This window comes from Crassostrea angulata, chromosome 2 (assembly GCF_025612915.1).
Source record: "Crassostrea angulata isolate pt1a10 chromosome 2, ASM2561291v2, whole genome shotgun sequence".
NCBI lineage: Eukaryota > Metazoa > Mollusca > Bivalvia > Ostreida > Ostreidae > Magallana > Magallana angulata.
Genome location: NC_069112.1, coordinates 43,246,973 through 43,260,966, shown reverse-complemented (window position 1 = coordinate 43,260,966; position 13,994 = coordinate 43,246,973). Strand labels below are relative to the sequence as shown.

The window sequence follows — 13,994 nt, the reverse complement described above, 5'->3', positions numbered from 1 at the left end:
CAGTTGTTTCACTTTGTTGATCTGTTCACAACATGAGTGCATATTAAATCAAAATACAATACCATGCAGAACAAATTAAAATGAGATATCATGTTATTTTCATTTGTAATGCTAGTACATTTTTAATGTTCTCATCTTTTATAGTTCTGAGAATCAGTGTTTTAAAATAAAAAATATTAAAACTTGGAAGCACCTTTCTTGTTATTCATATGATGTTTGTTATAACATGTACTAGTATACAATTGAAACAAAAGAGTTATTTCTTTTGAAAAAGTAGTAATGGTGTTGTGATGTTTTCATTAAGTTTTAATAATTCAAATATTAATGTGTTAATTAAGATATGAATAAAAATTTTACCTATGACAATATAAAATATAACTTTTCAAACATTTGGTGGCACAGCCGCACAACATACACTTAAAAATGTGTTAAGACGTGAAAGTTGAATATGATATAAAGAATTATGTTTAAAAAATCAAATACGACATTTCTTTAAAAAAATATTATTCAATTAAGGTAGGAAAAAGGTTACCTAAAATTAATATTTGTAGAATATGATTGCTTTTGCATTTTAATTGACACTTGAATGCATATTGAAATTACTATTTATTGTCTGCCTGATAGGCATTTCGAATATTAATATATGTCTACCTTACATTGTATTTATATAATGTCAGCTTAAAGTCTACTGCATGGTTTTGGAAAATAAGGCAGACCTCTTAAAATGTATATCTCTTTAGATGCAATATATCTTAACAACAGTCTACCAATGAACATACTTTTGTGTTTTAATAGCTTGTTGAGATGGACAATGAATAATATCGAGATTTAAAAAAAGCTATATATGTCTGCCTAAGTATGGTTTTATAGCCATGTCCGCCTATTGTTGAAAGCAGATATATATATATATATATATATATATATATATATATATATATATATATATATATATATATATATATATATATATATATATATATATATATTTCTGAAGCACAAAAACATGTTGTTGTTTTTTCTTCATTATTATAACATTGATCCAAATGCCTTCAAACTTAATAATTTTATGAAAACATTAAAATAAACATTTATCTGTCATTTTACCATTGTTTGTAGAACTTTTTTTTATTTTCTTGCAGTTTATTTTCAGTACTATTTTGAACGCGTCTCACAAATACACAATACATTTCCATCAATGATGTATCTATCTTAAACAACTAGAGCAATCATTTTACTTGTTCAAGCTGCTCTGTATATTTGCTTGTCACAACTATTTATGTTTACAATAAATGATTTTAAATGTATTACAAATGCAGTTGAACTTTTAATGGCATACACTGTCATTAAGTACAATCAATAAGAGAAATGTTTTTAAAAAAAAGGCTTTTCATACAAGATTTAACTCTTTTTTAAAAGTATTAAATAATACATAAAACATTTTTTCAAATTTGAATCATGGGGTCAAATTACATTTCCCTAACTTTCCTGAGTTTATTTTTTCCTACAGACAATGTTGCCCTTCACATGCCATCATATCAGAGCTACCTGTATAAAGGCAATGTTATATATGACGCAGCCAATGCAGTAGATGGATTAAAGTCAAACCTAAGCATCGATGGTGGTCAATGCGTTGTATCAGCACTCGGACATGAAACTGCCACCTGGAGAGTGGACCTTCTCAGTGTGCACTACATCGATCACATCACATTGTATTTTATGACGAATAACCAACATTGGGGTAATTACTAAATCATTGCTAAAACACAGATAAAAGTTTACAAATAAATCACTCTCAATAAACGTAAAGGCAAAACGAAAATATGATTTTAATATGGTTAAATTAATACTTGGGGTAATATATTTTCAAAGGAAAACACACGCGAGGATTTTAAAATTAGTTGTAACTGATATTATATATACAAATGCTACTTCATATTGCAATGTATTGATGTATTTTTTGTATATTTGATTTTTTTTTAATATAACAAATGAATATAAAATTATCAGTATTAGTTTACATGTGATTACAAAAAGTGCTCAAAATCAAAAGTCCATAGGAAAAATACAAAAGCTTGGCAAAGCAAACAGGAATCTCTAAAAAAATCAGAGGTAGAATAAGGTGCCACGAGGGAGTGAGCATCATCCTCTGCTGACCGGTCACACCCGCCATGTGCTCATACGTAGAGCATGGCCTTGTCTATCGAATTAACTGAGAGACAAATAACTAGACAAATAACTCAAAATGCAGGTGATGAATATGTTTTGTTACATGTAACTAAGGAATGTTAACTATAACAATTCTGAAGTCATCGCGTTTATCATTAAGTTTTGTGACAAATATCAACCCAATTAATGACTTCTATCCTATTTTGATATTGTATAACTTTGCACATGCGTAAACAAAAGTAAATTGAAAGCACGCCAAACTAGAGTGATGTAGTAAAAGAATCTGAAAGGTAATGTAGTAAACTACAAAGTTCGGCTGACAAATACTCTAAAAACTACAAAAAAACAAACAAACAAACAGGAAAAACTGGATGTGCAACATTAATGTAAGAAAGACGCTTACATTATTTAATATATGTGTTGTTATTAACATTTGTTCAAGTTTTTTCGATATCATTGTTTGTAGTTCCCGCTATAAATAGTATAACACAACAAATGTTAATTCAACCATATTCAAGTGCATTAAATGTACTCTGATCGAAGATACACGATAGTTTGTTTTTTGTTTGTTTGGTTTTTTTTATTAAACCCTATCTTGTTTGGTTATTTTATTTAAATTCTGTTTCTCTATGTTTACTATATCTAAAGTCATTTTGTACACAGATGAATTGAACACCAGAATATCTAGTTACCTAGGATTTTCCCTCTATGTGTCCAACTCAACAGATAGATTAAATGGAATACTGTGTTTCAAAGACATTGAATACAATAAAAGTACTATACCAGAGGTATTCAACACGACGTGCCGTATGTTTGGACAATATATCATCTACTACAATGAGAGATTACCTGGAGTTGACTATCCAAGCGACTACAATGATGATGCTGAGAACGATCTTTGTGAGGTAGAGGTATATGGTAAGGATAAGTTTATCGGTTATATGGTAAGGATAACTTTATCGGTTTATCAGAATATCTAATAATAAATTTGAACATCATTCCCTGTTACTGGCTCTGGATGTATGTGAGATGAATTATGTAGAGTAACGGTTTTCTAGTGTATTCTGCTACCCCCAAATTAAGACCCCCTTGCGCTAACATCTGTGCAAACGAGATATACACGTTATAATATAAATAATAAATGTTGCTTCTCAATCGTAGTGAAATAAAAAGCAAAGTGTTTTATTAAGCGTTTTAACAAAAAAAATATATTTGCATAACAAAATAAATGCACATTAGAACACTTTTATAGTGCTACTTTAAAATAAAATGAACAGTTTAAGAAGTGATAGTATTGAAATACAATATAGTACACGTAATACCAATGACGATTCTGTTAAAGGGTGTCCAACACTAAACCCGGATTGTGATGTATGGGATCCAATGATGTGTGCCTGTCTGGTCTGTAAACCCAGCTACATGGACATGGAACCACACCATGAAACAAGTAATTTTATAAACAATGTTTTCAATCAGATTTTTTATTCTTTTCATGATGTGTCTTATTATTGCAACTTATTTTCTTTTCTATTGAATTATGTATATTAATAGTTCTTTTTTTTCTTAAAATATTACTTTTTTAAAGTGATTAAAAGGCCAACCAATTGCACGTCATAATTTTTTAGGTTTTCTAGGAGTATATACACGATACCTTGTCCAGTAATTCCTTAAACTTTTTTTCAGCAGAAATCAATATAATGCAATTATTGATACAGTGTTTCAAGGCAAAAAGTTTTAAATCTAAATTCTTTAGTTACTCAATTTTTACCAATGTTTTACGACCATAACATAAATTTGGAGAGTTTACGCTTATTATAAACTTATGTTATGTTATGCAACTGGTGTAAAACATGATTAGGATAGACTCATTTCCAATAAATCAATATTTCACTAGTCAAGTTTATAAAAAATTTGTTTTAAAGAGAGAAGGATAACAATAACAATATTTAATACAGTTTGCACCTCCGTTGCATTCTGAGGTAGTAAACTATGTTATACAATATAAACGAATTTAAAAAAGTTTTTTTTTAAACTGAATATAATTATAACAAACAGAATAACAAAACGAACAAACAAACGAAACTAAACTGCTATCCAGAAAAATGCCAAAATGTAAAAGTTAAACTTTTCAATAAACAATGTAAATTGACTATTTTATATTTTTATGTTTAAGTGGCTTATTTTTAGAATTTTATATATTTTTTAATTCCTTGTGTTTAAAAATGATGCAAGGGTTAGCACGTTTATGATCATTCAACAAGTTTAAAAGTCTTTTTTTTTTATCTTACTACCACCAAACAATTTTAAGTAACAAATACAAAAACTGACAAACAAACAAACAAACAAAATCCATTGATATTTTGTCATTAAATTAAAGGTAAATTACGTTGTATAAAAAATTGGAGTTTTTTAATTCAAAGACAGACATTTCATAACAATAAAATTTATTTATAAGTGCATACACAGTATATGTATAGACTTCTACCTCTGTAAAAAAAAAATAAAATATTTTGAATCGAAAAGAAATTAAAAATGTAGAACCAGCTTAACATGCATGTAACAACACATTGCTCTGGTTCCAATGGAAATCATCAATACAAAGGTTATAGAATGCCTCTTCTGTGATTCTCTAAAGGTGTTTAAAATACAGTGTTTATGAATTATCAATGATGGTTTCACTTAATTATGCACATTAAAATGACTTTTTATCTTTCTTCTTCTGTATCTTTTTCTTAGCAGATTGGCCATTTGGTTCATATGGATACTACTATGATGAAATGTGTGGTCATTGTAAAGATCCGACTCAATGTTCCCCTTATACTGGAATATGTCTAACAGGATGTAGTGCTGGATATTTTGGACCGTCGTGCAAAGAAGGTTTCAGTCTATTGAGTTATACGTATTCTTTAGTAAGAGAAGACTCAATGTATATATATGTTTCTATCGAGATTATCGCCGTTTTACTTTTGTTTGAAATATAAAAAAATCAATGGCGTAGTATAAAATTAACAAAACTTCTAACTGTTCATCTTGAAAAACATAATATTTTGAATATCTAAAAATAAAATAATGTGACTTGCTCAATATTTCATAACTGATATGTACTCTCATCATTGGTACAGATAAAATAAGGCAATACCGATTGAAAGCAATTACCCTAACAAAACGTATTTTTCTGTGCGTGCTAAATTCAACTGGCAATCTTTTGCAATTGGTATTAATCGTTTGTTATAGTTCCAAAAGAAAAACTCTTGAAATTGTTGGAGTGTTAATGGCTCGATTGTTCTTACATATTGTACTCAATTTTAATCTGTTGTATATTTTGTCATAGGCATTGTTTTTTATATAAAGCAATCGAAAGGAATCGTTATTGAAATGTAATTGTTCTCTTTTATAAGTGTATCGTCATTATTATCGGCAACTTTAAACACTTCGATAGCTCTGGGCGATACCCATGAAAGCCGGAAGTATTTATGATATTCAAAAAAAAGTAAAGGTCTCGAGTCGCAACCATAGGTGTAGATCAATACATCGTTCTTATTTACTTGAAAGTTTACTGCAAGTCAGTTACCCCGACGGCAAGACAAATAAATGAGTTTATCTTATATAGTAAACAATTATAAAGGGTGAACACTCAATACTTAGGTTTAGTGTATATCTTACCGAATCGATCCACCTTTTGAAATGTGTTTCTTTATCTAAGTAAAGAAGATAACATAAGCCATACTCTTTTCTGGTTGAGGTACATTCTTAAAAAGCGATTTTAAGAAATATACAAAAAAAAATGAGAACGTTTCATTATTTTGCAGAAGAATGCATGAGAAATATAAAGAGTTACTTATATTTGTAAAGTCGTTTTGCTGCCATTTATTGGGTATTTTTGTACATTTTACTTGATATACAGCAAAACAGCAAAATATATTCACATTCGCCGTGTACAACAAAATCTAAATTATAACTTAATAATACAATTGCATTTTAAATTTCATTTTCTTTGGCGACCAATTTTTTTTGATATTCTAAACAAAAAAGAAAATATTTTTTTTTAAAGTCTCATTTTCGCAATTTTCTTTTTTTATAGCTCCACAAAATAGATATTAACCTTTATTAAAATACCAGTTGTTGCTCATTTTATTTGGTCATTCGTTGTTTTTACAAATTTGTCGTGTTAATTGGCATATAGAAAATACGCATTGCATACATCTATATCATGGACTTGATATATATCTATATTGTCATCATTTCTTACAGAGTGTCATATTGGTAATTATGGACACAACTGCAATAAAACATGTGGTCATTGCATGGATCTATCTCAATGCTCCACTACGAGTGGAATCTGTCATACGGGATGTTCTAATGGGTACACTGGAGGTTTGTGCAAAAAAGGTACGTTTAAATTGAAGCATTTTGTTTTAGGAAAGAAATGGGAAACGTTAAAGTTAAAAAGTTGTGGACAACGTAACTATAATCATAATAGTTTAGTGTGCTTTTGTATAAGACTATTCATAATGATTAAACCTCAAAAATGTTGTGCAACACTTTACTATATTTTTCGCCAAATCTGCGCTCGTTCAAAATATTAATCATCGTGTTGTTTTGCCACATAGCGTTTCTCCTGGTTTAAATTTGATGTGTTACGGTAATTAATACACCATGTTTCATTTATAATTACCTTAGGTCTTTTACTCATAAAACCTGGTTTATTTTGATGTATGAATGACTTGTGTAAACAAGAAAACCAGCTACTAAGTTGGCAGTTCACAACTGGAATAGATTTTCAATTATGAATGTCTCCACTGGCAGGCTCAATTACTATTGATAATTTTTTTAAAGTCATTTGGAGATATTATAATTTGACTGAGTATAAATTTACGATAATTAGCCTAAAAATATTCAATCACGATCGGGTCGGAGGAGGTCTTAAAGTATTAACTGAACACGCATTGCAAAGTATAAATCATTGTTTGTCATCTTTATGGGCGGACACAAGTAAATTGGTGCAGTGTGTTTTCATTTGTTTCAAACGGTACAAACTCCACATTTCTTCTTGGTTTTTTTTATTTTCTCTTTTCTGTTTTTATTGTTGTTGTTGTTTTTTTTTTGGGGGGGGGGGGGGTTGGTGGGTGGGGAGGGGGGTTTGGGAGATTTTTTTTTGTTTTTTGTTGGTAAAAATGTTCCTTTAAAGTCATTCCACTGTCCTTTCTTGCCAAACAGGTAACTCTGGTGGGGGGGTGACAACGACAATTTTCCTCTAAACAGTATATAATTTGTAAATGTGTTTTATTCCTCAGAATGTGACATTGGTCTCTACGGATATGCATGTTATAATACGTGTGGTCACTGCATTGATCCGGCAGAATGTAACCATGTCACTGGAACATGTCGTACAGGGTGTGCAGCTGGATATCGCGGACGTTTGTGCATAGAACGTACATCACTATTACTATTGATGATGTTTGAAAGTCAATTAATTGTATTTAAAGTAATGCTTGTTTGTATATTCAGTAGAGTCACCACATTGTTAATATAAAACTTAATACAGTTAATAGTATTACTTTTTCTCAGACTGTGATGTTGGTCATTATGGGTACAATTGCAACGAGACATGTGGCCACTGTTATGAACCAGCACAATGTTCTAATGTCTCTGGAACCTGTAGAACTGGATGTGAAGCAGGATATTCAGGAAGATTGTGCAAGAACGGTTTGTGTAATTTGAAGAAAAAAAAATTAAATGTGTGTGTGTGTGTGGGGGGGGGGGGTTTAATTCGCCCTGACACATTTTTAAATGTCATAAAAAATAATAAGAAAAACTTTGAAATCGCTTAGTTTTAAATTCGCACGCTGACAACGTAGGCAGAAGGGTGCGAAAAAAACAGGGGGTGAAGATAAATTCCCATTATACATTTTATAATATGTAAATATGGGTTATTCTTTAGAATGTGACATTGGTCTCTATGGATATGATTGTTATGATACGTGTGGCCACTGCATTGATCCAGCAGAGTGTAACCATGTCACTGGAACATGTCGCACAGGGTGTGCAGCTGGATATCGCGGACGTTTGTGCATAGAACGTATATCACTATTAATATTGATAATTGAATTCTTTAAAAAATCTAATTAACTGTATATTTAATAATTTGTATTTGAATATCAGGCAGAATCTCTTAAAGAAAAAAAATGTTTACATATAATGGCGTTCGTTTTGTTTTTCAGATTGTGACATTGGTCATTATGGGTACAATTGCAACGAGACATGTGGCCACTGTTATGAACCAGCTCAATGTTCTAGTGTCTCTGGAACCTGTCGAACTGGATGTGAAGCTGGATATTCAGGAAGATTGTGCAAGGACGGTTCGTGTTATTTTTTTTCTTTTAAATACTTCTGGAAATTTGGGTAGAATTTTAAATTTCGAACTATTTTGAAGAGAACCAACCGTCATTTTATACTTAAAATGTAAAAAACTTCATTCCCGGCTTGTTACTAATAATAAGCATCAACAAATTACTGCAAAAAGTATTTTATTTATGGTGTTCGATACTTGGTGAAAAATGGTAAGCTAAAAGTTGTCCTTAACTTCAATAGCGCAATCCTGTAGGTTTCTAACGTAATGCATACTGTTACTGTAACCACCCTTTATTCTAGAGTGACAACTTTTCTCGTTGTTCGCGAGAGCCTCATTGTCACGAATAGTTCTCGCCACAGACCAGTATTTGCCATGTAGTTGTAATAATATGTTTTACGGTGTGACCGTTGGGGCGAGCGCAGAAGGAACCAAACATCTCTCAACATTGTTAAATGCAACTTTAACCTGTTGACTTGTCCCAACCTAAAAACTTTGGCTTTGTCTCGAAAACGTTTATCACCGCATGGAACCCGAAGTTATCAAACAGTTATTCCAATTGTCCATTTTAGGCTAATACACTTAATAAACAAACTACCACTGAACCTAAATTAAATGTAAAACAGACTTATTAAAATATGTTGAATCAAAGCTGTTTGATTTTTTTTTTATTAAAAGACAATCATGTTTTATCATGCCTTTACTTTTTAATATTAATAATTAAGATCAGTAAACAATGAATTGCTTGTCTGAGTGTGTATTTTCCTATTTTGTTCCTTGTTGTTATTTTCCTCTGTATCACCAATTCGTTTATAATTTTGTTAATTTTTGTATTCTATATATATATGCGTTGAAGACATTTTTTAAATAATTTTTTGTCACCTACCTCACGCGTGCATATTACAATTGAATCAATATGACAGTCATACAGTTAAGTATGGAACTTGCATCTGTATTTACTAAGCAAAAAATATATGATCAAAACAAAACAAATCAGCCGAGGAGTCACCATTAACACTGATACTGAGTACTTACTACACGTTACACCCAGTACATATGCTTGATCCACCTCTAAATTTAAATTTCGCGAAGTCACTGTGACGTCATACTTAACTTTCTTTTGCGCTCGACAGTTCTCGTAAATTGTCGGAAAAATTCGGGGAAGGAAATGATATGTCAACAAAATTCCAGATAGGTAAAGTTTTTTTTTTACGTAAGAATAGGTGTTGTTTACTTTAGTGTTTTTAAAGGATTTTTGTTGTTATAAATGAAATAGATGTATACGATTAAAAGGTAAGAATTCTCCTTAGAAACGCTTCCTGTTCCACCATGTTGCTATGCACCGCAAAGGATCATTGGGATATATAGAACCTTTCACGTGGCCTCATCAAAATTTCTTTGAACAATGTGTAGATTTCAACTCGAATTTTCTCCGCTCATACACGTTGTCTATGGAGCTCGCTACGCGAGCAGCGCTTCGCGCCGCCTCGCTGCGCTCGCTTATAATTAAGGTGTGGATAAGGTTTGGTTCCGAAAATTAGTCGCCGCGATCCACGCGGCTATGTTAAGGCTGCCCGATTAATTTCACAGTGATATGTAGGAAGTCACGTGTCTGTACTTCATAAGATATGACGTCATAGTTAACTTTGACGTCACGATCTGCATTCCTTTCGATCGTTCTTAGGGAATGTATCGTAACGTCATAAGTGACATTCATTGTGCCTAATAAAACCGATTCATTCCCTTACATAGACACTGTTAAATATATTAGTGATACTAAATTCAATATCACCGATATGGAGTATAAAAAATCAACCGTATTAAAGCTTCGTAATAGTTAAATAACTATTCATAAACTATTGGTTTTGAGACTCCCCTTGCTACGTGTAATCTAATGAATGGTGATATGTATTTGCAAATAAAAAACGGCTAGGCGCAAGTGAAAGATAAAAACAATCTTAGTATATTTTACGTGTAATCGGGAGAAAAAATAAGTACCAATGTGAATCTTGCTGGGGGAAATCTACCGATTGACCCGATTTTGTGTAAATCGAGCCTAAAAGGTAAAAATGTGCCTAATTCGATGGCGATGCGAAATGTTTTGACAATATTTCAAATAAACGAAATATTTATATGAATCCCCAGCAAGAACTGCAAAATAAATTATTTATCGAAGGATTTTTCATAAGAATATTTTTGATATAATGTCATTATTCACTTGCACCGATGCGATTTTTATAGATTATTTACCGTGTTAGAATACACCCGTCACGTGGTTAAGAGAAATATATGACGTCACAAAAATACATCAACTATAGTGTTGGATGTCATTGTTAATTAATGTAATAAAAGTTTAAAGAAACTCGCTCGGTTAAAGTATTTTTCGATAATTAAAATAGTATCATTTTTCGATATATATATATTTAGCTTCGGACAGCCTTAACATAGCTGCGCAGTTCATCCCAGGTAATTGGCGAATTATAGCCGTCGCGAGTAGTAGTTGGTTTACAGTACATACATGGCAAGTTGCAATGTACTTGATTTTGCAAAAGCCACATTCTACAAAAAACGCTAAATAAACCACCAATTTGTATACGTTAACAGTATTGCCTTGTCATTTTACGATGATTTTTATAATAGTTATTTGGTTGGCCCTACTGAAACTATCATGCTTTGTGTAACTGTTTTTTTTTTTACATTTTCGTTTTAACCGAATAATTCCATAAGATATTGTTTTGGATATGATCGAACACAGTTTATTTTAACCTATTGATATCTCCTTTTTTACATCAAAATAATTTCCCTCTTATAGATATTCGATGTCTATCAATGATGTATTTTACCATTTAAATAAGTGGTTCTGTGAGGCCAATAAAAAGTAGTAATGCAAATTTAATTAAAATTATTCTTATTTCAAATAATATATAATTTCAAAAAAAAATGTTTCTTTGCTCTTTAGTTTGTTTTATTATATTGTTTTACAAGATCTCTTTGTTTACGTATGTCCTCTATTTCACTAACAGTTGATAAAGAAAAAGTCATGGCGATTTCTCTATACAGCCTGATCGGTGTTGTATGTTTCTTGGTTATCATCATCGGAGCTCTAATCTTATATATTGTACTGACAAGGTAAGATTCTAAAACAGAATGTGAATACAGCAAAACTCGCTTATAACGAATTTCAGGAGACCATGGAAAAAACTTCGTTATAGCCGTAATTTGCTATACGTTTATAACGAATTCGTTAAAAATATTATAGCGAATTCGTTATAAAATAATTAAGGGTTTTTTCCGGTTAACAGTTTTCTAAAGTATCGTAAGTTATAAAATTAGTATAACCGTCATTTACAAAAAATGTCAATATAACCATTTCATTTCATTTTTTTTTTAAAAATCCGTATACTTTTTCAATTTAAGTATTTTATAAATGCATCTTAAAATTGCATGTTTCTTCAATGGAATATGAAATGGAAAAACATGATAAAATACGTTAAAATTTTGCCAGCGGGGGTCTTAAAATTACTTCGTTATAGCCGTAAATTCGTTATAACCCTGTTCCTTATATATATCAATTCTCTATAGGTTTATATAAGAAATTTGCCGTGACATGAATAATAATTCGTTATAGCCGTAAATTCGCTATATCCGTGTTCGTTATATTCGAGTTTTGCTGTATTTCTATAAACACTGTTGCGTTCATTCCTATACATTATTGCAAATGATTCTTACATTGAAACATATATTTTTAAATAAAGGATGTCATTAGCGAGAAACAACGCAATGCAACAACAAAATAAGGAAATGGTTCCAGCTGTGTATAACAACACTTTTGATGCTTTCCACAACAAGGCGTACGATAACGAATATATGGAAATGGGAGAGCCATCTTATATCAACACGAATGCTAGAGGCCTGGTTTAAACTGTTACAATTTACTTTCATCAATTCGATTTTTGATACTTTCTGGCAAATTTTCAAATACACAGTTGATTTTAATTCATCTTATTTTGGGCCCAGTGTAATGAAGTAAGAGTATATATGGAAATTTCCATAAGCTGTGGCAAGTGGGTTAACCATTTAGTTCCATCGGTAGAGTGTTGGATAGGTATACCAAAGGAAACGGGACCAAAAAAAAGATGTGTAATAATGAACCGAACTATGCTTAGAAAAAAACCCGAATAAAGATACTTACCTTCCAAATTATTATATAAACAACTCTAATAATATAGTTATATAAGTGTAAATGCAGATGCTAATTGATTACTCTCTCTCTCTCTCGGTGCGTTGTAAATATGTGTACATTCGTTTAATTTTTTAATTTTATTTTAGTCATATTCTTTGATTATTTGCTTTAAACATGTTTTGTTTTTGCCGTTCGATCAGTGCACTTCTTGTGCAGCGGTTTGCAGGGTCTTCCGAGCTTGTGATTTGTTATTCCATGCAATAATTTTAAACGGAATGTGCGCCGTATCAGTGCGTTGTAAATATGTGTACATTCGTTTATTTTTTTAATTTTATGTTAGTCATATTCTTTGATTATTTGCTTTACACATGTTTTGTTTTTGCCGTTCGATCAGTGCACTTCTTGTGCAGCGGTTTGCAGGGTCTTCCGAGCTTGTGATTTGGTTACAATACAGAACTAATCAAGCATAAAAGGCATTATAAAGCTAATGCTACATGCAGTTATTGGGAATCATCTGAGCAACCCAAACATCATGAAAACAATACTTTGTTTTAATTAACGTTATTTTTTTTTCATTTAAAAAAAATATTAAATTGTATTCGTTTCTTTAATAAAACAAACGGACCGCCTAGAAATGTTCACGGCAAAGTCCTACAAGGGATGGGTGGTAAGGGGGAGGAGGGGGGCGGGGGCAAGCAGTCCAGGATCACCAAAATTTTACTCGTGTAATATTTAATTGTAACCTTGAAACTAGCCTTATATTGTTGTTCCCGTTAAAAGTTATTATTCAGGATACTTGGAGTACTCTTTAAATGGTTAGGACCGTAGTTCTTTTTTATGTACAGAAGGTTGAGCTATATGTACTAACTTACTTAACTACAAAATATATATGTATTAAAGCCCCCGACCTTTTTAAATGCTGATATTACAAACAAATAGTGCACAGAAAAACTCACAGAAACCCTAAACTGTTACTACAAATACTTTTGTTATTTTTTGGGGTATAGTGACAATTACTATTCTAAGGATCTATAAAATTTATACGTATCAAATTTTGTACAAGGATATTGCATTTCAATAAACATTGACGTGTATATCAATTAACTTTTGCCTGGTTTGCTCATGTCAACATTTGTTATTGTAAAGATTTTTCCATACCCTCTTCAGCCTAAAATATAGCCTGAAATACATTAACATTCCATTTAAAATTTTTCTAGCAATCATGAACAATCAAATTATCGATTGACTACGTAATTAACAAATATTTAAATAGAATGATTATTGTATAACTAATTA

General features: G+C 31.1%; 1 protein-coding gene across 1 annotated transcript; it reads left to right on the top strand.

Annotated features, from left to right (window-relative positions):
- The first annotated feature begins 1,455 nt into the window (after positions 1-1,455).
- Positions 1,456-13,386, top strand: LOC128174369 (multiple epidermal growth factor-like domains protein 10). Its single transcript, XM_052839936.1, has 11 exons — positions 1,456-1,738; positions 2,830-3,084; positions 3,509-3,613; positions 4,903-5,043; positions 6,418-6,555; positions 7,461-7,598; positions 7,735-7,872; positions 8,108-8,245; positions 8,388-8,525; positions 11,539-11,644; positions 12,271-13,386. Exons 1-11 carry the CDS (start codon positions 1,456-1,458, stop codon positions 12,434-12,436), a joined length of 1,746 nt encoding a protein of 581 aa, XP_052695896.1. The 3' UTR covers positions 12,437-13,386.
- The last annotated feature ends 608 nt before the right edge of the window (positions 13,387-13,994 follow it).

Bases quoted from the DNA above. Each gene is read 5' to 3' on its own strand.
- LOC128174369 (XM_052839936.1), top strand. From the start codon at position 1,456: ATGGGGTCAAATTACATTTCCCTAACTTTCCTGAGTTTATTTTTTCCT. The intron at 7,599-7,734 runs GTACATCACTAT...ACTTTTTCTCAG, and splicing joins CGGACGTTTGTGCATAGAAC to ACTGTGATGTTGGTCATTAT. The intron at 7,873-8,107 runs GTTTGTGTAATT...GTTATTCTTTAG, and splicing joins AGGAAGATTGTGCAAGAACG to AATGTGACATTGGTCTCTAT.